This window comes from Euprymna scolopes, chromosome 3, assembly GCF_053919585.1.
Source record: "Euprymna scolopes isolate OS-2025 chromosome 3, ASM5391958v1, whole genome shotgun sequence".
Classification (NCBI taxonomy): Eukaryota; Metazoa; Mollusca; class Cephalopoda; order Sepiida; family Sepiolidae; genus Euprymna; species Euprymna scolopes.
This window is the reverse complement of record NC_136484.1, coordinates 31,354,596-31,379,919: the sequence shown is the minus strand read 5'-3', so window position 1 is coordinate 31,379,919 and position 25,324 is coordinate 31,354,596. Positions and strand designations below refer to the sequence as shown.

Sequence of the window (25,324 nt, the reverse complement as noted above, 5' to 3'; positions counted from 1 at the left end):
TATATATATATATATATATATATATACACACACACAAATTATTTAAAAGCCGTCTCTCACATCTGCTATCAATCACTTTATTGATTTTTCAAAACATCCTGACGCCATAATATATATATATATATATATATATATATATATATATATATATATATATATATATATATATATATATATATTAAGAGAGAGAGAGAGTGATTTTATGGTTGGTGATCATCCTGGTTTTCTTCTTTAATTTCCCTTTATCTACAAACCAAAAGCATTTTTTTCTTTTGAGTTGATCTTCGTTGATTTATTTCCCACATTGTAAAACGTTTCTTGCCAAAATCTATGATACCAACTGCCAAATATCAGCTAACCTCTGCTTCTCTCTACCATCAACCACTTTCTTCTTTTTTATCTCGCACGCAAAGCCAAACTTCAGTCTATCGAGAGATATCTGAGCTATTTTTGAAATAGCAACCTTATCTTCGATAAATCTCCGCATCGAATGGCAGTAAAGGATTAAAACGAACTTTCTATCAGCCACATGTGTTGGCTTAACCTTCACGATGGACACGTATCAAGTGAACTGGTGGCAGAAAACAAGGGCATACTGATTTTCCCCCCCCCCCACCGAATGTTCAGTTTTATGGGTTTTTTTTTTTTTATGGAAATCACTTCAGACAAGGCATGAAGTCATTTGATGTAAGAAGCTAAAAATATTACTTCAAGGTCAAATTCTTGCCAACGATAAGTATTAGATGAAAAAGATTCTGACACAGAAAACAGCAATTCTTCCCTCTTTTTCAGAAACATTGCTCAGCAGAGAATGGGGGCTGATGTTCTAGGTTTGTAGATCTAGATACAATAATATCATGAACTGGTGGCAGAAAAACAAGGGCATACAAGGGAGATAACCAAACAATTTTATTTAGAAGTAGCTGTACCTTATTCAGCATTGCTCTGGAGTGGTTTATTTTTATTTTTACCAAATCATTTTTTATTACGATTTCGAAAATTAAATTAATTATTACAATGTTGTTTGGTTAATAAAGTATTAATCAAACAAAACTGTTATAAAAATATAGCTAAATTTCTTGGGGTAATATTTTAATCTTTATTTATAAAAATGTATTACTTTTACAACTTTCAATTTTTATTACATGAAGATTTTCTAGTAATTTTAAAGTTTAAAATTACTTTCTATTGAACAGTTTAAATGGATGCAAATTCCTTCAAAGTCCAAATTCATTTTCTTTTTCAAGTAAATAAACGCTAAATGCATTTCGTAATAAGATTTTGTTTTAAATTTTCTTTACTTTTTACAGAGTTGTCATTTAGATTTCAATAAATATTTGATTAATAGTAAATTAAAAAATAATAATTAAATGTGTAATTATGAAGTTATGCTGACACAAGAAATACACACTCATGCGAAAAGTAGGAAATTTTTTTTATTAATATATAGATTTTAAACACTGGCTATTATATAACTAACCTTATAATGTAGGATGGAACATATTCATTAAAACGTCGTCCAGAATACTGCATATATATATATATATATATATATATATATATATATATATATATATATATATATATATATATATATATGGAGTAATTAGAAGAGTATTCCAATGGCTACCTCTGTGAAGTTTTGGTAAACTTTATGCCGAGGAGAGTAAATGCAGTTTTGGATAATGATGGTTGCTACACTAAATATTGACAATTAACATAGTGTATGTTAACAACTATTAACAACTTTCCCTAAGGGGTGCACTCACTTTTCTTGGCAGGAGTTTAGCTTTTAATAGTTATATTTTGAGTTATTTTAAAGGGAAAATAAATCAACTCTATTATATAAGCTACACACAGACTACGTTGTATTGTGTCAAAATGCCATTTTTTCAATGTTGTCCCATGAAGAGATATACTTAAATAACTGCGGAAATGTGAAATGGGTGTACTCACTTTTGTGACACACTGTATACATTTATTAGGTTGAGGAGAAAGATCTTGCAGAATTTTTAATTTTGAATTTTCAAATAAGTTTTCGTTATAATACCTTTACTTTATATAGCATTTTAAAGATCATTTTTCGATCTATCTAATCGTTTAAATTACAATCATTTTACAACAAATATGCCTTTTCAGAATGTTGAATACAAGATGGAAAAAAAACAAATTTGCACAATTTTCTTATTTCAATCCAAGCTAGGCCGAAAAGCTGCTGAAACAGCTCTCAATATCAACAATGCTCAGGAACAACTACTGAACGCACAGCACAATGTTGGTTTAAGAAATTTTTTGGCAGCGACAAGAATCTTGAAGATTATGAGTGTAGTGGTTGGTTATCGGATGTTGACAACGATCAATTAAGAGCCTTAATCAAAGCCAATCCACACACAACTGTTTGAGAACTTGCTTCTGAATTAGACGTAACGAATATGATGATTGGCAACCATGTGAGAGAGATTGGAAAGACAAAAACAACTTGATAAATGGGTGCTTCACGAATTGAACAACGACCAAAAGAAAAGTGTCATCTTCCCTTCTTTTATGCAACAAGAACGATCCGTTTTTCGACCGAGTTGTGACTTGCAATGAAAGGTGGGTTCTTTACGACAACTGGTAACACTCAGTTCAGTGGTTAAATGCCGACGAAGCTCCATGACACTTCCTGAAGCCCGAGTTACAACAAAAGAAGGTTATGCTGACTGTTTGGTTGTCTGTGACCCGTCTCCTCCATTATGGTGAAGAAGTACTGTCAATAAATGGATGAAATGCATCAGAAACTTCGACAACAACACCCAGCATTAGTCAACAAAACAGCCCAATTCTCCTCCACAACAATGCCCAACCGCATGTTGCTAAACCGACCCTGCAGAAGTTGAACGAATTTGACTACAAAACTCTACCTTATCCACCATAGTTTCCAGACTTCTCACCTACCAACTATTTTTTAAGCATTTCTACAACTTTCTGCATGGAAAATGTTTAAAAAAAACATGTGATATCAAAAACGCCATCAGCGACTTCATCGCCACCAGAACGCAAGATTTTTACATTACTAGCATAAATACACTTGTTTTGCGTTGGCAAAAGCGTATTGATTCTGATGACGTTTATTTCGATCAATAAATATTTGTTTGAGCCGAGATATGTTCATGTGAATTTAAAAGTTAAAAAGCACAAGAGCTTTCTTGTCAACCTTATAGATTGGTTTGTCGGATGTATGTTAAGGAGTAGAAGTGCAATGAGTTCGTCAGATACAGTTGATCCTGAGAAGTGCCTTTTCACAACCAACCTGCTTCTTGCACTATCCTTCACCAACCGCTGACTGTTTCAAAATGCCCCTTTCTTTTTCTAACGCATGTTCGTTCAATCAATCGGAGCTTTTAATAATCTCTCAGCTTTTCCTCTTCACTAAAATAATCTAATTAAAAGAACCCAGGCACCCTTCCTTAACTCCATTTTTTTTATTCAACCATCACTAAAATATAAATAGGTAAGCAAATTCATATAACACATATAATGAGGTCTTGTGCTTTACTGTCAATTAAACCAATGTGCACTTTTCTCTTCTCTTTCTATAAAAGATCATTAGTTGTTTATCTTAACCAAAAATATCTAGGGAAAAAAAAACAAACAAAAAAACAGATTCCTCTTTGTTTATTAAGGCTTTTCAAATCTTTGAAGTACATTTACGATTTAGTTTCATGGAAGATACAGCAAGGATAAAGGAAGAGGGGTGAAATGAGATTTGTTTTAATCCTTAAAAAAATTACTTATTTTTATGTTTTAACTAATTCAGGTCAATGTTACAAATGGATAAATACATAATTTTTTAATCAACTACTCTTGGCCTTTTGGTCAAGATCAAAGTGTAGTATCTGTTCTTCAGATACTGCACTTCCATTTCTTGTTCTCTTTCGGTGGAGGAGAAATCCTTCACGACTGAGACAATTTTTATTTTTGTACCTTTTCTCCACGTTAAAAAAACGACCCTGGTGTCTAACTCTGTCCCGTGGGGAGGCATAGTAAATAGGTACTTTTACATGCATCGTCATCATCATCGTCATCATCATCGTCGTCATTATCGTCATCGTCATCATCGTCATCATCATCGTCATCATCAGTTTTACTTCTGTTTTACAAGCTGGCAAATGTTAGACAACTTTTAGAAATAGACTTCCAAACTAACTTATCTCTGACCAGGTCATTATTTGTCCTTTCTCTTAAATCCATTCTTATCACTTCTTTCCATGTTTTCCTTGATCTTCCCCTACTACATCAGCTCTTCTACATGTGCTTTCTTCCTAGCCCAGCCCATTCCTCTCTCTGGACATACACTCATACACACACAATTCAAATTGGCACAAGGAAAATAACCGTAAAAAAAAAAATCAGTTGCTTCCCTTTATGTGTTTAAAAGATGTATGTACATCTTGATAACACTAATTGATATAAATAACCACTTGACCGCCAAATAATGAATCTTCTTTTATTAATTTTAAATATTACACATCCAGAGTTACACCACTTAAAAATGCTAACTTTCTATTTGATGTTCTTTGACAAATTGAAGACTTTCAGATTCATGGACAGATTTGATCTACTCTCATCCATTCTTTCAATGTGACCAAACTAACATAGTCTTCTTTTCTGCACAAATCTCTCTGCACTGTCCAGGTTTAATCTTCCTCAGATCTAAACTTACCTTCAAAACTCACATTACATATCCATTGTATAATTCTCATATCACGCAACGCATATCTTCAACTGTCACAGGCAATGTTTCACTTAATATATTAGAAATCTTTTTCTTTTTTTTAATTATTTGTATATTTTATGTTTATTTATACAAATCAATATCAACTTTCAATGATGTAATATGTTCAGTACTATTGTCTTACCTAGACAATGTTGTGGAATTCTATTCCTGCTCACTGTTTTCCTTCCCCCAACAGCCTTGTTTTTTTTTCAAGACTAGGGTCAATAGGCATCTCCTGTCTTTGTAATAATCAGCTACCGTTCTTGTTAGTTCCTTACATCAAGTGGATTCATGCCTTGTCTCAAGCGATTTCCATTTAAAAAAGTGTTGTCATAACATTAGTATTACGTAATTTCGGTAAGATGAGTCTTGTTTTCTTAAGTAAAATTACAGAGTAAAGCAGTAAGTTTATGGCAAGGTCTCAATTTTGCTAATCAGATAACGAGTTATTTTATTATGCAATGCTTTTTTAATTACTCTGATTAGGCGTCAAATATTGCATCAAAATATTTGCATACGTTGATATTACATTAACGTATTCATCAGAAAGAGTTATTTTATGCAAATAATTGAATGAAGTGGGCATGTCTGACTTAACCACTTATGCACAGATTGACCAATCAAATGCATGCATGCCAAGAAAAGGTCAAATTAGAAAGTTACTGCAAAGTTGTCTATAAATAGATTAATCCAAGATGTCTACAGTACTGCACAATGTTACAACACCCTTGACGGACGTTTTTATTGGCATGAAATTGCCAAAGTCGTAACCAATTTTCTATCCATCCAATAAAAGGGAGCACGATCAACTTCAAATACTAAACTATTGTCAAAATGTTTGATTTTTTTTTTCTATCTTTTTTGCTGATGGGACTTAATAGTTTTTGTCTCAGAAACGATCGAACATAAAAACATTACATTTTTTGAAATGTATATAATTAATGAGGAATGTCGTAATTTTGTATATGCATAAATTGTCATAATAGTTCTGTAAAGTAGCCGTTACATCTCGAATGGACAAAAAAAAAATAAATAAAGCAAATAAATAAAAATCCAGATCGTCATTTTTTTTTCTTTCTCAACAAAAGTTTTTTTTTTTTTATTATCGTTATAATTGTTTCGACACTACTTAAATGTCTATCATCACCATTATCATTAGCAACTACAAGGCAGCATCAGCACAAACAGGACTTCTATACTTTCCTATCACCTGTCATTCTCGTGCGAAAGACATTTAACATAATTCCCACCAAACTTGATAATAACCTTCTCAAATGAATTACTAATTCATCTCCCTTTGATCGTACTTTCAATGTACGACATGTCGTACACACGCGCCTGCGACCACAACGAAAATTTCAAGATTTTTCTTCTCATGAATAAATATTGTCCGTTACTTACATTAATGATGACCGTTGTCCTTTTTATTTTCTTTCTCGTGTTCTCTATTGATACAGCTCACAACAATAAACTATACACCGTCTTTCTACCAAGGGAAGAGCGATGATGTAGAGAAATAAAGGCCTGGCCAGTGAAGGTTGAAGACATATGTTGCATGAAGAGAAATTATGTGAGAATGATACGATGGATGGTTTTTTTTTGTTTGTTTTTTTTTACATAGGCGTCACCACTTATCAAGGCCGAGATCGGCCACTCAAGGATAAGGGTTAAAGAGTGTAGAGTAGTCAAAAGGACAGTATAGTAATCGATAGTAATGGAAGTTCGGTAAATTTGTTAACTTAAGTGGAACGGCTCATCAGAAACTTGTTCACGTTGGACTTGAAGACAACCATATTATAGACAGCTGGAAAGCAGGAAAACGGAAGACAATTCCACAGGCGTGCAGTTCTAAGAAAGAAGCTTTGATCATGGAATCTATGTTTAGGTTTAGGCACAGATAAAGAGTGTGGAAAATTATTGATAATGTTTTCAGCTAGTCTAGTGTTTCTTGTGAAAGTTTGGCGAGGGGGGGACCATAGATTGAAGCTCAGTCGAACACTTTCCATATGTCTTGAACACAAGCTTAATTTTTAGGACCTCAGAGGAAGATTAAATATGAGCAATATAAGGAGATGTGTGCAGAATAGGAGACTTTGATGGTATGGCCACATTGAAAAAGTGGATGAGTGTCCTTAGGTTAGTAGATAAAGAACAATTAAAGTAACAGATTTCGTTCACATGGAAAGGACAAAGAAAACATGGAAGGAAGTTATAAAATTGGATTTGAGAGAAAGAGGGATGAATTCCGTTCACATACTTATAGTCAGCCTCAAACAAAACAAATTACCACGGGGCTGTAAGGGACTGCTGTGAATTATAAACCATGTTTACAGGAACACTCCAAGTAGGGAGTTGAGCAGCGAAATGTCTGTTCATTTTACACTTAAATTTCTGAATCCGGACACAGAGAGGTGATTCCAAAGTCTAGTAGTTTGAGGAAAGAAATTTTTAGAAGTAGAGGGTTCTCTGACATTAGGGAACCTCTATGGTGAAGGTCAGAGATGGGTTCGTGCATGTAAAACGGATGTTAAACCAAATATGATGATGTCACCTGAAGAAGGTCAAAGGGAAAAATGGGCGAAATTTAGTCAAATATCAAATTTCCATTGATGAGAACAATGATCCAAAGAAAAATTTGTATTTCGTTTGACATTGGTTTCATGAGAAATAAATAAAGTAATTTCTATTTCATCCAATCATGAAACATTTTGGCCACTCTTGAAGGTCAAAAACTAACAAACGATTTCTCAGGTGAACAGATTCTGACCCAGACATGTTAGTAATTCTTCCCCTTTTATCAGAACAACACTTCTGGAGGGTGAGGGCTAAAAGATAAATAAAGGCTGCTGAAAGTAAACCTATGGTCAACTTTCTACATTTCTAATTGAACTGATGTTTTTCTTTTTATATTTTTTATTATATTTATGAGAAAAGATATAAAACATTTTGGCATGAAAATTTATACAATATTTACAATAATTAAATAATATATAGAATTTTAAGTTTGTTTCTGTTTTGTTCAGGCATTTTGTTGTGTTTCCCAGCATCTCAACACTTTAATGCCAAAGCCGTACATGTTTTACATCCGATTGGTTTGCAAATTAATTTATTTTTTAGTCATGTATTTTGTAAACAGTAGTTTCTATTTAATTTAAAGACTCTGATAGATACGATGCTTTTGGGTCAGAATGAACCTATGGAAAGGGGAAACTTTAGAGATGCAAGATACACCTCTATAAATTAACAGTTAAAAACATCGCACGGAATAAAAAACAAAACCTTTTTTAAAAACAACAACAAGGTTTTATTTCATTGGCAGAAAGTTAAACAGTGTCTGAGTGCGGAAAAAGAAGCGTTAAAAGTTCTTTGGCTGTCGTAGGTCGGCCAATAGTCATCTTCAGATGAAGATCATCTATACTGGAATGTCTAGTGGACAGGGACAGAAGAAAGGAGAGAAGAGGGTTTTTTTATGCTTGTCAGGTTCTTTTTGTTGATTAACCATGATTCCCTAAGGGGTCAAAGAAGTTCCGTAGAAGACAGCCGATTGGTCAGTGTGTGGTTAAATCGCTTAGGATGGACATTGATTTTATTTGTGACTGCTGCACAATTCCTTAAGTTACAACTGAACACACTTTTGTCTCATATCCAGGATGGTTGGTTGGTTGTTTTTGTTTTTACAGCATATCAACCCTTTTCAGGTTATTTAATGCCGAATCCAGTGATTTTGAAGAAAAAGTTTTTAATAGAATATATTCGTTTGTTTTTTGTTTTTTTCAAGTCGGTTTCTATTTAACCCATAGTTGGAACTCTAACAGGTATTACCATTCCAGGTCAAAGTGGACCTGGGAGCAATCGCAATTAAGGGGTGGCTCTACACCATCAGATATAGTTTAAGGTCATATCCAGGACCTGGAGATGGTTGAGTAGTAGGGAAATAATGTAGGCAAAAGAAATAATGTAAAAAGAGGTTGAGACAAATGGATTTCCAGATAGGTGAAGGCAAAAACGTTGCTCATATCCGGAGCAGTTCAGTGTATGAAAAACTTTATTTAACCCAAAGATGATCACCTGACAAATCAGAATGGACCTGAGAGTAATATTATTCTTATCGGGAGGCTCCAATAGTTTGGGCATGCTTTTCATCATCCACCAACTGACCTGATTCACAAGGTGTTGTGGTAGGATTCACCTAATTTGCATATATGGAGTGCTAACCATATAAATATGGTTGGTACTGTAGACGGGAGAGACTCAGAGAGACAATGAGATCGAGAGTCGATGACTTCCCAGTCAACACCTTCTCCAGGGACGGTCTCCCCATGACTATACCAATGGACTCTATGTAAATATTGTATATACTTTCTTGCTTGCAATATATCTGTTCTACTTTACTTCTGTGTTGTAGTTATTTATTTCCATGTGTTCAGTCGAGTTTCAACACAAGGCAATAACACCCACAAACGGGATGGCACAAGAAGAGTGATGATCAACTAAAGATGTGGCTTGTAACACTTAATGCTGACTTGGAAGCTGTGACCAGTTCTTACATCTTTGGTGTGTGACAATAGAATCACAAATTATGCTGAAGTATGTTGAAGAGTCAGTAGTGGTCAGAGCTGGTTGAACTGCCTTGACTTGTGATGCAGCAAATTCACTCTGGGTGAATCACATTACAAGAAAGAAGATAACTCCACAATCCCAAAAGCTCCCAAATTAAGGGCCCGCCACGGAATGTACTTTAACAGTCAGAACCTGTTGCCGATGTATTTATAATTTAAATCTGCTGAAAAGTGATAAAAGAATAAAAACGAAAAATAAGATAGCAAAAACACTACGCCCGTTCATATGCCAGCTACTTTTCCTGCTGAACGACAATCGTTCAGTATTTATTTTCTTATGTTTACTCTCTTCAGGGACTCTTTTTTTTCTTTTCTGTTTTTTCTTTCATCCCTGTATGTTGATAAAAAAAAAGTATGTTCGTATCGTGTTACTGTAGGACGACTAAAACACAGCATGCTTTAACAGATGTTTAAAATGATCAAAATGTACTCGGAGAAAAAAAATTAAAACCAAAACTTTAATCCCTGTTCAACAATTATCCCGCTGTGCTGAAAACTCAACTCTTCAAGCTTTTTTCATTCAGACTTGCAATTTTTATCCGTGTCAAGACCCATTTCTTTTCCTTTAAATAATAAAACATATGCACAACTTTACTGACATGCAGGGTATGGGTTGGTGCAGCTAGCACTAGTCTCTCCCTCTTAGAATCCAAAAAAAGAATCTAATAGGTCCCACACTATCAACTTAGCTCCAACCTCTGTCCCATCACTGCAATATTGCATCCTTGTGCCTGTTTTACAAGTACTTCAATGGAATGTACTCAAATGAACTTGTAACACTTGTGTCCGCTTGGTGAACTCGACAAGCAGCAAAATCTCATCCCTTCACTGTTGAAATCCTTAGATACCAGAATACCTTCTACTCTAATAGTTTCTTTCTTTGGACTGCTAGATTTTGGAATTCCTTCCCTGTTTTCTGCTTCTCTGACTGTGTTAACATGCAGAATTTTAAATGTAATGTGAACAGACATCTGGCTACTCAGTCCTCCACAATCTCCTGTTAGACATGATCTCAGATAGTAACCTTTTATGGCCAAGTGGCAATGCACATTGTTTAGGGTGAAAAAAAGTTTTAAAAACATTTTCAAAATATGGAAATAAGATCACAAAAGACCTTTGCCAAGACTCAACACAAACCTCACTAAATCAACTAACTTGATCCAGGATAATCTTAATCAGAAGATCCATATATTCAAATGCACTATTTTATAGAGCTTAACATCAAGTGGAAAACAATACATAGATATATCTACTATTATATAAAATGAACATTGTCTGTGGTTATAAGTTTGTTCTCTATGGACTCGAAAACAACTGGGCCGATTTTTATATTTCATACGAAGGTACTTTATGTGCCTGGCAGTGTTCTTAGATCGGTTTTCTATCAAAATGTCTTCGATAAGTATCAATCAATAATCAAAATAATCCGATGAAAGAAGGAACAGGTGATTTTGACCAAAGTTAACGCCTTACATAGCCTAACATCACAAGTGCATTTGAGAAGTTTTATTACCACACAAGCCGAAAGGCCCCACATAAAATCAACAGTGGGTTCTTTGATATGACAGGGGTGCGTTTGACATCAATGTTTCTGTTTAAAGCACAATTATAACATGATACTTGATTTTTTTTTTTCATTTTAAACTTAAATTCAAGCCATTATCACTGCACAAGCAGTAAGGCCAGGCATATAAAATAAACAGTAGGTTCTTTGATATAACAGGGCGTGTTAGAAATGTTTAGAGCACAATTGAAGCATGATACTTGACTTTTGCATTTTAAATTTCAATTCAAGCCATTATGTATAAAAAATAATTTCATAAAATCAACAGTAGTGCAATGTAGACTACAATGTATTGCAGACTAAGTCACAGCGAGGAGGCATGTGAAGCTTTCTTTCCGGTGCACTTCAACTAGAGCAAGCAATCGATTTGATTGAAAAATGGGCGATTTCACCGATTTTAATGGCAATAAAACTATGGGAGTGTGGAACATTCGTTGATCATCATTCAATCATCGGGTCTCTCTGCCCGTTAGTAAAATATAGAATAGATTTATTCTGTTAGAAGTCGGTGTCCGGTAAAGCGAGTTGACAAATAAACCACTAAGGTTTGGTATTCCAACTCTCAGCTTCAACGTCTGGTGGATAGTATGCTATCGGAGTAGTTGTTACGACGGAGGGTATTCTTCAACCTGACCATTTCTTGGTGGTATGTAATGATGTCGCTACTTATTGTCTCTACTCGATGTTGTAAGCAGCGTGCGATTCCATGTTTGATACTGTATGGGTGATGGGAGTTGAAGTTAAGGTATTGTCCGGTGAAGGTAGGCTTGCGATATACGGATGTCTTAAACCCATGCTCTGTGCGTGATATGAGTATATCAAGGAAGGCCAGTTGGTTATCTTTTTTCTTTCTCCATTGTGAACTGTATCGATGGTCTTATTGATTTCACATGGTCTAGGAGAGCCTGGATGTCTTCCTGATGGGGCCAGAGTATGAAGGTGTCATCAACGTATCTTAGCCACATGGTTGGCTTTAAGGGAGCTGAACCTAAGGCCATGTCTTCGAAGTATTCCATGTATATGTTCGTCATCACTGATGATAATGGCGAGCCCATAACTAGCCACTCCTCTTGTCGATATAGGTCAGTACCCATTCTGAAGTAGGTTGTTTCTATGCAGAATGTCAGCATTTCCATTAAGTTTGGCAATGGTACACATGTGCGCTCTTCTATGGAGAGGTCCGCAGCTAGTTTGTCTTGAATTACTGCTAGTGGCTCACTAGTTGGGACTTTAGTGAACAGGCTAACCACATCTAGGCTTACCATTTGGTTTGTACTGATGGGTGCTCCCTTGATCAGTTCCATGAAGTGGGCAGAATTCTTTACATGTGTTGCTGACTTGCCTGCTAATGGGTTTATTACATCCACAAGGTACCTGCTCAGTGGGTGGCATGCTGAGCCCCGGCAGCTCACTATAGGTCTGAGTGGAATACCGTCTTTGTGTATCTTGGGGAGACCGTAAATATGTGGTAGCTTACTGTAATGCTGGATCAGCTGTCTATATCTCATCGGAGCAATGTGTTCCTTGTTTTTGGTAAGGATTTGTAACAGCTTTCTTTCGGTTTTCAAAGTTGGGTCCTTCTTTATTTTACCGTAGCTACCATCTGCAATTAGGCCTGCCATTTTTTCAGAGTACTCTGACATGTCCATCACCACAGTAGCATTGCCTTTGTCTACTGGCAGAATTATTATACTGCTGTCACTCTGTAGGGTTCTTATAGCCAGCCTATCTTCCCGAGAGATGTTTGATTTAGGAGGCTTGGCTTTCTCGAGTACTTGTCTCACTTTCCATCTTATTTCATCACCTTGGGTTGATGGGATTCTCAAGGCTAGATCTTCCATGTGTGTTATGATATCTAAGAATGGAACACATTTGGTTTTGTTGCAAAGTTGAGACCTTTATTTTGTACTGCTTCCTCTGAGTGACTCAGTTGGCGGCTACTGAGGTTGATGACCGCTTTTACAGGTGAGCGGTGTTTTGATGTTACATTCATCTGGTCTTTGAGCTTTGTGAGCTTCTTGATTTGGCGTTCTTTGACCTTCTCATATTCTTGTCTCTGATTGGATTCTCACCCTGTCTTCCTCTTGAGTCACCTTGACAAGGAACGATGTTAAGGTGTCGGAGATTTCGTTCTTTAGTTTTTGTTTATTCCAGCGGGTGTGTTGGATCCTTTCTCAAATGAGGGCATGCCCTGCCCTTTCCGCGACTCTATGTGCCGTCCTGGAATACACTGTTGTTTGTAATGCCAACCCTGCTGGTATGAGTTTTAAGTCTCTACATCTGTACAGGAAGGTTAGATGGTTAGCGAGTCTTGCCAGTTTCATATGACGCTTTTCTAGGTGTCGCCATTCAATCCTAATATTTAAACAAATTAGCAAATTTGGCAATATTTATCCAAATTTACTTATCTATAAACAGCATATATATATATATATATATATATATATATATATATATATAATGACATTGCCTGGGATCAATGAATGTTTTACACTTTTAATACTTTTATTGTCATTTAAATTGGTGAAATTGCCCATTTTTCAATTAAATCGATGGATTGCATGCTCTAGACAAGAACCCACCACAGTCCACTTAGAAGAAGCTTCACAAGCCTCCCTGTAGCGACTTAGTCCAAAATACATTGCACTGTAGAGAACCTGCTGTTGAGTTTATGAATACTCTTTTTTATATAATGGTTCGAATTAAAGTATCATGGTTCAATTGTGTTCTTAACAGAAACATTCATTTTGAACACGCTCCTATTTTATCAAATAACCTACTGTTGGTTTTATACACCAGGCCCTTCTGCTTGCACGGTGATAAAACTTCTAAAATACACTTGTGATGTTAGGTTGTATCAGTTTTAATTTTAGTCGAATCGGATTGTTCCTTCTTTAATCAGATTTTTTCGATAATAGATTTTTTGATACTTATTGAGTGTATTCCGATACAAAACCTATTTAAGAACACTCCCAGACACATAACATTTGTGTGAAGGTTTTTTTTTGTTTTGTTTTGTTTTGTTTTTTAAATCGGCCCAGCCGTTTAGCAGTCCATAGGAAACAAACACACACACACACACACACACACACACACACACACACACACACACAAAGTGTCTTTATATATATATATATATATATATATATATATATATATATATATATATCTTTACAAAACCACAATTTCCTCATGCATGGAGTATCTATAGAGATAGATTATGATTGTCCCCATCTTCGTTGTTTTAGTCACAATTTTATTTTTGTTTTGTTTTGTTTTGTTTTTTTTCTAAGCTAAGTTTCTTTTCTTTTTTTTCTTTTGCTAGATTGATCTTCGCCAGCATGATGTCCTTTTAAGACGACAGTTTCTAAACATCCAAAACACAGTAGAAACCATGAAACAAAAACGTAAAACAGAGGAACTTCCAGAGGAGGAGGAGGAGGAAGAGGAAGAAGACGATGAAGAAGAAGATTTGGACAATGAGCTTAAACCACCTCCCTTTCCCTGTCTAATGCGAAATCGAAGTCTGATCATAAGAACCCCTGCAAATGATTCCACAATCAATTCATTTGATACAGAGCAAGAATTTCGACCACGGACTTCTTCCACATTAACAGCCAGAGACTTGGCTGCAAAAGCTAGGCGAAGGGACAGCAAAGAACTTTGTTTATAAATAGTTTATAAAGACTTGGAATGAAATAATTCCATTATGGTATATTCAGATATTTCTTCGGGGTGAAAAATGGATAAATATGTGTAAATAGTCACAGAAGAAGGATGAAAATATTGACAAATTGCTCTCTGATTATTGGAGGAAGAAAATATTTTATGTGCATTTTTTTTTTTTTGTTCATTTAAATAAATCAATTTTTCTGTTAATTAGTAAATTAATTTGATCATTTTTATGTCGATTCATATTTGGTCCAACTTTCCCCAAATAAGGCTATTCAAAAGAAAAAAAAAAAAAAAAGAACATGGAAAAGTAGGAATGTAAAAAAATAAAAATGCATTTTTTACTTCCTAACATTTTAATTGTTAAATCCAAAATTATTAAATTCAAGGAATATTTAAAAGGGCAAAACAAGACATTTTCTTCACAGGCAATTGTATGTATAATAGTTATTCAGAATTAAAAAAAGTGTCTTTCTTGTATGTTGCTCAATGAAAGACAATTTTTGTATAGAGGCCATTTTGAATTTGTTTTTATTTTCATTCAATTTTGTCTCTTCATTTTTTATTTCTTTTTATCATATAAATGAACATTAAAATTAATTTCATAAAAATAACCAACACTTGTCTATCTTTTTCAGGAATTATTTTTTAATTCTGAAAAATATATAAATATATTGGCTGTTGAAATAGTACATTCATTTTATGATTAAATTATATCTACCAGACTGCAACATCGATCAACAACACATTGCAATACACCTTACAATAACCTTCTCATAATGGTGAAAAAGAGAAGACTGAGGTGGGCTCCCTCTGTCATGCTAGAAAATTACTTGCACTGGAGAGTATCCTATATCTTTACAAAACCACAATTCCCTCATGCATAAAGTATTGTTGCCACATCTGGGCTGGTGAGTCTACCACTAGTCTCTCATTCTTAGACAGGTTCCAAAAAAGAGTTTCAAATGTAATAGATGCCGCACTATCAGCCAACCTCCAACCTCTGTCCCATCACTGCAATGTTGCATGCTTATGCTTGTTTTACAAGTACTTCAATAGAATGTGCTCTGATTAACTCCTAGCACTTGGTTCCTCTCAAAATACATATTTCCAACTAACCCGATAAGCAGAACCCCCCCCCCCCGCTTTCACTGTTGAGGACCCTAGATTCTGGAAAACCTTTTAATAGTTTCTTTCCTCAGACTGCCAGACTTTGGAATTCCCTCCTTATTTCCTGCTTCCCTGTCTGTACTAACCTGCAGGAGTTTAAATGTAATATGAACAGACATCTCATTGTTCAACTCCTCACTGTCCCCTGTTAGACAATCCTAAATAGTAGCGCCTTAGATCCAAGTGGAAATATATCTTCTTTGGGATAAAAAAAAAAATTTGTTAAAAGACTGACAAAATAAACGGCTACAGGGAATAATCCATAAAAAGGTTGATATGCTATAAAACAAAACAATCAAACCAAACACCATGAATAAATATTTGAAGATATAAAGAACTTGAAGCATAAAATCTTTTTTCCCAAAATTAAATCAGCATTAAATAATAAAAAAAAAGGTTGATATTCCATAAAACAAAAGAACCAAATCAAACCAGCTTAGAATAGTAGTTCAAATAATTCAAACCATTTCCTAATATCTAACGAGTTATTCATTTCATATTTTAAATAATGTGCATGTCAGATTGACCTAATGAATAACCAATGCAGACTACGAACTCTGCTAAGAAACACATTTACAAAGAAAATATTTTAGTTTCTTTTACAGCATATCAACCCTTTTGGGGTTATTTAATGTCAAACCACAAAACTTATTGTAGAAGAGATATTAGTGAGTTTAATTTGTCTGTACATCAAACCTTTGTGTTATTAAATAAGTAATTAAATAAGTATCTCGTGGATACAGTCATGGCATATGAAATGCATGATGTATTTACTTATGTACAATTGTTTCGGTCCCAATGTTGGCATATAATTATATAATAGTTCATTTGTTATAGTTTTGCACAACAGGGCAATCTCCTCAGCACAAAGCAAAAACCAATTATTTAAAAGTCTCACGTCATACAAGTAGGATTCTGTTATTAACTCAGCAAAACTGTAATAAATGAACTATTATATAATTATATGTCAACATTGGGTCCGAAACAATTGTACATAGGTAAATACAGTAGATCTGATAGAATTTAAATTTGTATTCAAGTTGTTAGTAATAAAATAATATTAGTGTCTGTCTCTTGTAACGTGGTACTTGAAGAAATATATATGAAAATATTAATTTAATCACAATGCTGATAATGTATCTTCATTGATAAAATTAATTTCATTCACTAAAGTGATAAAGCAGAGATCATCTGTTTGCACTATTTTTTTTTAAACCAAATTTTAACCAATCTCTCAAGGTCAAGGTAAAAAGTGAAATAGCATTTACATGCGGGTATGTAAAAATAAGATTACTTTTTGGAAATTTCTACTCAGGGATAAAAGTTAATGAGATGTAATGATTTTCAGTTAAAGAATGAGGAATATTATTGGAGTATTAAAAATATTTAATGAAATGAATCGATTTAAAAATGAACTATTCTAAGATCGAATAAACAGCTATAGAAAAAATTGTGTCGTCTCCTCCACTTTTACAATTTTAAAAGATAGTCTTTGCATTCTAGATGTCGTAATTTTAACTAAGTAAATTATCTATTTTAAAATGATTCAAATAATTTCAACTAAGTAAATTATTCATTTTAAAATCATTAAATGATTGTTACAATACATAGTAAAATATTTAAGTACACTTTTAAGGAGACTATGAGAGTACAATCTTCTTCTTTAAAACTTCAAATATATACTACTAGCGGCGTCTTTGCTTGGGCATAAAATGTTAATTTTTCAAGATTTCGTATATATTATTATACAGTTGTGATTTCAAAAGTAAAAAAAAAGTTTTTAGGTGCCATCAGCTAGAATCGAAACCGAAACTGTTGCATTCAAAGTTGGTGACGTTATCACTGTACCAACGTGACATGCAGATGAACCAATTAAAAGCTAAAAATAAACTAAAATTAATGTACAAAATCTTTAATGATTTTTTTCAATTTTGACTTATTTTTTACAATATAACCGGCTAAAGACCCATAAAAGAACGTCCCGTAAAAAAATCTAATCATTTGAGGCTCCTAGCGCCGCTCTGTGACTTTTAGTTTCAGAGGAGATAATTTGAAAATATAGAGACAGACAGACAGACGTATAGCCGTTTATATATTAGATTTTTATGAAATTTCAATGAAAAAAAAAATGTATAAAAATTTTATTGGAAAGACAACGAGAGTGGTTCCGGAAATGTATATTAACCTCTATGTGCCAAATATTTATCTGCCCCCCCCCCACTTCTAAGGGGACAGAAACCTTTAAAACCATAAGACATTAATTCAATGTCAAAATTTCATTTCTTTTCAGCTATACTTGGTGGCAAAACGAAGATGCGAGCAGTAAAAACAAAATAAGTAATATTATGTCATTAGCATAGTGAAAAAGTACATTCAATTGTGAGCAATGTTCGGTCCTCTTACTAGTTGTATAATAAAAAGAAGCAATGAAATGCCATTTTTTTTTTTTTTTTTAGCACAGTAATTCAGAGAGGAGACAAAACGGGAGGAGGGATTAGTGAAAACAATAAATGTAACATGTTATTATATGCATAGTTAAAAAGTACATAGTGATCCTCATTCTTGAGCAACGTCGGGTCTTCTTACCAGTTATGTAATAAACTGAAACAATGGAAAAATATGCCGTCATTTTTGATGACATAAATACACTTGGTATATATATATATATATATATATATATATATATATATATATATATATATATATAGTAAGTTATAAAATATATATGGCAATTAAGCTACACAGAATATTCCGCGTTTCATCCATGCTAGGATTCATCAGGTTTATGCGAGGATTTTGTGGTTGTCTTGCGTTTTTATATACATACCTTCTATTGGGTTTTTAGTTAGCCTATATATATATATATATATATATATATATATATATATATATAAAAACTAACATAACAAAAACACACTTAACCTAGATTTAAAATAGGTCAGGACACTAGATACCTACGCTCCCCACCAAAACAGCGCACACAAAGGAACAGGTGAACCGGAGGTCAACTGAGCCTTTGTCCTGTAAGTGCCTGCTCATTGGCTTATTAGGAAGGGTGCGGTAGAAACTGGAAAGCTGATTGGCTAACTAAAAACTTAATAGAAGGTGCGTATATAAAAACGCGAAACAACCACAAAATCCTCGCATAAGCCTGATGAATCCTAGCATGGATGAAACACGGAATATTCTGTGTAGCTTAATTGCCATATATATTTTATAACTTACAACCTAGCTCTACCTACATATTGAGCACTGTTGAAGTAAATACTTAAAGTTTACGCATAAATTTATACCTTCGTATATTAATTTATGTGATTAAATAAAGTAATCATATATATATATTATTATCACGTGTGATTGTATGACTGAGATTATTGGATTAATACTACATTCACCTGGGCATTATTATCATGATGAAGACAGTTTTCTCAAGTCAGCCTGAATTTTGGCTCTCTTCTCATATAATTATATATTCTATAGACTTTGCAAATGCTGTTGGTGTCGCCACTGAATCCAAAAACAGGATGAAGCCTCTTCAAATATCCTTGAATCTAATCTTTTCCCTAGAGATCTGGATAATTGGTAGAATGAACTGAGTCTTCTTGATTTGGTTGGCAATCACTGTAAAGCCCAACCTTTTTCTCATGACGGCCTCATTTTTATCATACTTTTTCATACCCCCCCCCCCAAAAAAAAAATAAATGAGAAAGACAAAATTATTAATCTTAAACAGAATAGTTAAAAAAAAAATGTAAAAATGTCATAAATATCAGGAAAAAACATGTCATAAGAAAAACTGATGGATTAGAAATAAAATAAGCAAAATGAGTTACTGCACAACACAAATACACCTGATCAACCAGACTAGCCACAAAATCTCACCCCTTCGCTGTAGAGGTCCCCAGATGACGGACAACTTTCTATTTTAATAGCTTCAATCTGTGGACCACTTGCTTTTGGAATTCTATTCCTACTCCTTGTTTTCCCCACTGTATCAACAGAATTTTTAATATAATGTGAACAAAGTTTTTGCTGCACAACTCCCTACTTAGGATGCTCCCTATAAATCTGATCCCTAATCAGTCCCTTTACATATCAGTGGTAATGTGTCTTTAGTTGGGGATGAACAAATGTCAAATTTCTTTTTTAAATTTAATAAAAAGCAGTAAACTACTGGAAAACAGTTGCCACAGAGACTCATCTTACGATCCTATTTTTAATTCAACAGGGCAGGCTGTGAGAAAGGGAGATAACCCAGTTGTGTATTTTCCTTTAAGGCCATCTTAAACCATTTCTGTTGCAGATGTATACCTTTTCAAGTAATAATAGCTGTTTCTTCCCTTAGATGATTATCTTTATGGCTTCACACTCCGATAAAAAAAAAATTTGCTGTCATCACTTGAGATCAGGATGGGGAACCTCTATTCTAAAAGGAGAATTTTTCAATTTAAAAACAGGATGGAGCCTCATAAAACACTCGAGATAAAGACATGAATTTAATTCTTTGTCCAGCTTAAAATAATAATCAGAGTAAATCAACTTTTTTTTTAACTTTAGTTGGCAATGAGTCTAAGAGAAGGATAATTATTTTAAACTAGCAGGAGGGGGCCAACCTTGCTGGTCGTAAAATATGCTTTATATATTTTAATTCATGCAGATATGTTTATTGATACATAAAGAATTCTATATTAAATATTTATATAATGTATATTACAATAGAAAAATGGGAGCATGAAAAGTAACATGGTTAAGCTTAAACATGGAAAAGTAAAGGATTAGTTGTTAAAACTGGAAAAGAAAAGGACAAGGATATTCTAGTAAAAAATATAATAAATTTATAACTTAAAATATTGCAGCATTAGGAATTGATTATGACACTGTTCAAGCCTCCATGAACAGTTTTTTTCCCCCCATTCAGGCCATTTAGGTCATTTTTGAAAATAGGATTATATGGCTTGTTATACCATTTTTCTGGGTTAAAATTTAATGGGGAATTAAAAGAAAATGTCTAAAATACAAAATATAGCCTAGTTTCAGAAATATGATAGCTTTTTCAAAGTGTGGTGTAATATCCCTGAATTGGAGACTGGTTTACCAAACACGATAATAGCTTTGCCTTTTATTTGTTATATATTTGTTTCTTTACCAAAAACAAAGTTATTTTCAAATAATATATTCAGAGGAAGATATTAACCCCCCCAAAAAAAAACACATGCAGTTATAGTTGCTTTAGTTATAAAAATTAATAATTTTTACCATTGCCAGTTCATAAGGTTAAAAACAGTACAGAATCTTGATGTGCTCTTACTTTTTTGAGCTTGAACAATCTTCAACTAGTTTATGCAAAGCCTACCAAACTATCTTAGGACTGTCAAGTTTTTTTCAGAACCTGAAAGCAAAAATAAAGGTTCTTATGATGGTACTTCTCTGGTATTAGTATTTCCTTGTACCAGTGATACCCAGATATAAAACCAAACTTTTATCTTATCTATTTCAGTCACTTTAAATGGCGCTTTTCTATAATTCATCATTAATCTAAGGGCGGATAACTATTCGAGCAATGTGATTCTTAAAAGGTTGGGTTTTAGAATGATTGCCAACCAAATCTAAAAGACTCAGTTCATTCTACCAATTGTCCAGATCATCGGGGAAAAGATTAGATTCAAGGATATTTGAAGAGGCTCCATCCTGTTTTTGGATTCAGTGGTGACACCAACATCATTAGCAAAATATGTTTTGCTTAAATGTATAGAATATATAATTATAAGAGAAGAGCCAAAATTCAGGCCGACTTGAGAATACTGTCTTCATTGTGATAATAATGCCCAGGCGAATGTAGTATAATCTAATAATCTCATACAATATATGTACTTATGCCATCAAAAATGACGGCATACTTTTCCATTGTTTCATTTTATTACATAACTGATAAGAAAACCCAACGTTGCTCCAGATAGAATAAGGATCACTATGTACTTTTTAACTATGCATATAATAACATGTTACATTTATTTTTGTTTTTACTAACCCTTCCTCCCGTTCTCCTCCCCCAAATACCTGTGCTATAAAAAAAAACGGCATAAATTTTTCATTGCTTCTTTTTATTATACAACTAGCAAGAAGACGCGACGTTGCTCAGGATTAAATGCACCTTTTTTATTATGCTAATGACATCATATTACTTATTTTGTTTTTACTGCTCCCTCCTGCCAATTTGGCTACCTAATATAGTCGAAAAAAAAGTTGAAATTTTGGAAAAATGCATCGCCATTTTCTTTTGTCCTACTCATCAACAAACTTAATAAAGAAGCATACCCATGTCGTATTGTTACACACGCATGTCATACTTGCTTTAATTACAGAAAGAGACTAAGTAAAAATAGCGTCCTACAAAATGAATAACAAAAATAGGGATAGATAACTTTGATCCCTATATAACCAAAAGAACAGGGGAGATAACTCTGATCTCTATTATACATATGGTGTAATTTTCATTAAACTCAGATATACGTAGAGCCCAACATCAGGTTGATTTGAGAAAACTAAATATTTTTTTTATTACTTATTTTTAATGGGTAAAGTATGCAGTAGAAGATCTTATATATTTCAACAACAAAACTGGACTGGTTATTTTACGATCATGTGATCCCCCCACCCCAACACAACCCTCCAGCTTGCTAGATTGAAATCTTATGGACTATTACATATGGAGCGTTTTTAGAAAGGAAATGAATCGACTTTCTCATTGTACCATAACATCATTAAAGACCACCACTGTCCAAATGATGTTCCGTCTGCCTGCTTCCCTCCGGACTACAACTTGGATGTCTTCAAGTCTAATGTTAACAAATTCCTAATGAGCCGCCCCCCTAATTAAACACTTCATAAAATCTCCTCACTAACGTGATCTACTTACAATAACCCTTATCCCTGAGTGGCTTCCGGGCCTTGATAAGTGGTGATCACTGTGTAAAAAAAAAAAAAGAAAAAAGGTCAGCTTAATTTCAGTTCGTGGATGGTTTGGGGCCTGAATAGAAGCAGTCATTGAGGCCAAAGCTGAATTCATAAAAAAACTTAAATAAAGAAGTATCATCAAGCATATATATGTGTTAATTTGATTTAAATATATGCATTTTTTTGTTAAAATATTGTTGTTTATTGAACACAGTAAAATGTCCTCAAATGACCTTCACACTCTGTTGCATATTTATTGGTCTGTCATGATTAAAATTGAAATTGCATTTTAATTGGCCAGTCACAATTAAGCTTGAAATAACATTAGTATACTGTCTCTGGTAGGTATGTGTTTTGCAGAAAACGTGCAACCCTAGGAAAGTTAGTACGAACCCTTACCGACAATCAAGACTCAGAAACATGATATATTTTATGAAAACATTAATTCAGAAACACGTGAATACAAAATGAAGACAAGCAGAGATGAGTTTACTAAAAATTATAGTCATGGACTTAATAAACTTACAGAATAGAAAGCATATTGAACCTAAAAATATTCCTAGAGAGGAAAAAAATAAAAACTATGCTAAGTAACAGCCGAATCATGAGGTTAGATGGTAGTTATACACATGGAGAGAAGGTAAACAAAATTTGATTAGTTAAAAGAACTATGCTAAAAAAATAATGCAACATTATTCAATTCTATCTCAAGAGAGAAGAAAGGCAATAACTCTTATGGATAATTCTTAAGAAAATGTTAAGATCTTTAAAGAGATAGAAAAACTATGCCATAGAACCATGAGGAAGCCAACTAAAAAGAATCAGGGATGAGCACCAGAAGCCTCAGCTGGTGAACGGGTCTGAAGGAAGACCCTAAGAAAAAAAGGACATGCAAAGGGAGATAACTGGTAATGGATATATTCTCTGCTAGACAAAACAATCTATCATGGCTTGAAATAGAATATTCATTGCTAAACCTGCAGATTAAATGAACATATCTTCCAATTTCTATTAAATAGGATTTTTATGCACTTATTTCCCATGTAGGCAAGTTTATTATAAAATCTGAGGATAAATCAAACTGCAATTCTTTTTTTTTTTTTTTTTTTTTTTTTTTTTTTTGGTGTGAATTTGATATTCCAGACTGACGTATTTATCTAACTTGTAGCAGTTACGCAATTACAATATATGTTCTCTTGTACATTGCATGTTCTCATTTGTGGAACGATTGCTGCATTGTTCTTCTGAAAACCATTTTGTGTGGGATACCATTTCGTCCAACCTTTTCACATCTTTTACAAACTGTCAGACTTTGAGTGTAAGGTTACCAAGACATCATATTCCTTGCTCGCCTCTTGTCTGAACTTAGGCAAGAGGTGAGATAAAAGACTTAAACTCAATTCTATTTCTAAAGCAAGTTATTTGATATTTCTGTCTTCATAACTTTCTGGATACATTTTGTGTTGCTGAAATTGTTTGAATAAAAATGGATTTAAATTCTAGAAAAATTTGTATTTTTAGCCAAACCGTGGTGATTTTTTTTTTCATATCAAATCAGGCCAATGAATGGATACCAATGCACCGACCCTACTATGAAATGGAGATCCAACATTCTTCTCTTTCTCAACTCTACAGATTTGTCAAAATCTATTAGGATCAGATAAATATCAGACACCCCTGTCATTTCCATATAAAGATTAGCTACATCATGGCTGCCAGGTAAAGATAAGCTATCCCAGACAATTCCAAGTATAAATAAACTACTCTTGTTTACATAAGTTAGTAAAATAAAGAAAATTATTTACGTTTAACCCTACATGTTCTTCATTTTGTATTTCTCTTTTCATAACTCTCAATTTTTTGAGTTGATATAACTGTTTGAAAAAAAAACTCGATTTAAATTGTAAAGGAGCTTGTCCTTTTAAACCAAATTGGTGACCTTTTTCTTCATATCAAACAAAGCCGGTAGGATGGATACTGACGCATCAACTCTACTACAAAATGACATCTTCTCTTGTCTCGCTTCTCAACAAACTTAATAAACAAGCATACCTATGTATTGTTACACACGCACGTGGTACTTGCTTTATTTACAAAGGGAGACTAAGTAAAAATCGTCCTCTATAAAATTAATAACAAAAAAGAAGTAGAGATAGATAACTCTGATCTCTATATTACCAAAAGAACAGGGGAGATAAATCTGATCCGTATTATAGTGGATTTTAACAGTTCTAATGAATGTGATAATTTTAACATGTTTTTTTTTTTGTTTTTGTTTTACAGAGGGGGGGTTACCACTTATCAAGGCCCAGAGGCCACTTAAGGATAAGGGTTAATGGGTATACATTAATTATTGTGATTTTAGCATAGTAAACATTAGTGGGAATTTTGTAACTTGGATTACTTAGGGCAAATGGAATGGCGTGCAGTTCTAAGAAAGACACCCTCTTCATGGAATCTATGCTTAGATATAGGCATAGATAAAGAGTGTGTGAAATTGTTGATAGTGGTTCTGGCTAGACGAGTGTTTTTCGTGAAAGTCTGGCAAGGGGGGGGGATCATAGATTGAAGTTCAGATGAGCCTGC

The 25,324-nt window shown here is 33.7% G+C and overlaps 1 protein-coding gene and 1 pseudogene across 1 annotated transcript in view; both read left to right on the top strand.

The window, feature by feature from the left end:
• The window catches only part of LOC145254529 (uncharacterized), a 167,723-nt gene extending 152,592 nt beyond the window's left edge, over positions 1–15,131 (top strand). Inside the window, exon 3 of the mRNA XM_080113057.1 lies at positions 14,268–15,131. Within this exon, the coding sequence (XP_079969183.1) occupies positions 14,268–14,615 (348 nt within the window). The 3' untranslated portion in view covers positions 14,616–15,131. The remainder of the gene's footprint in view (positions 1–14,267) is intronic.
• On the top strand, positions 3,839–3,971 carry LOC145265526 (U2 spliceosomal RNA; annotated as a pseudogene).
• Positions 15,132–25,324: the final 10,193 nt, after the last annotated feature.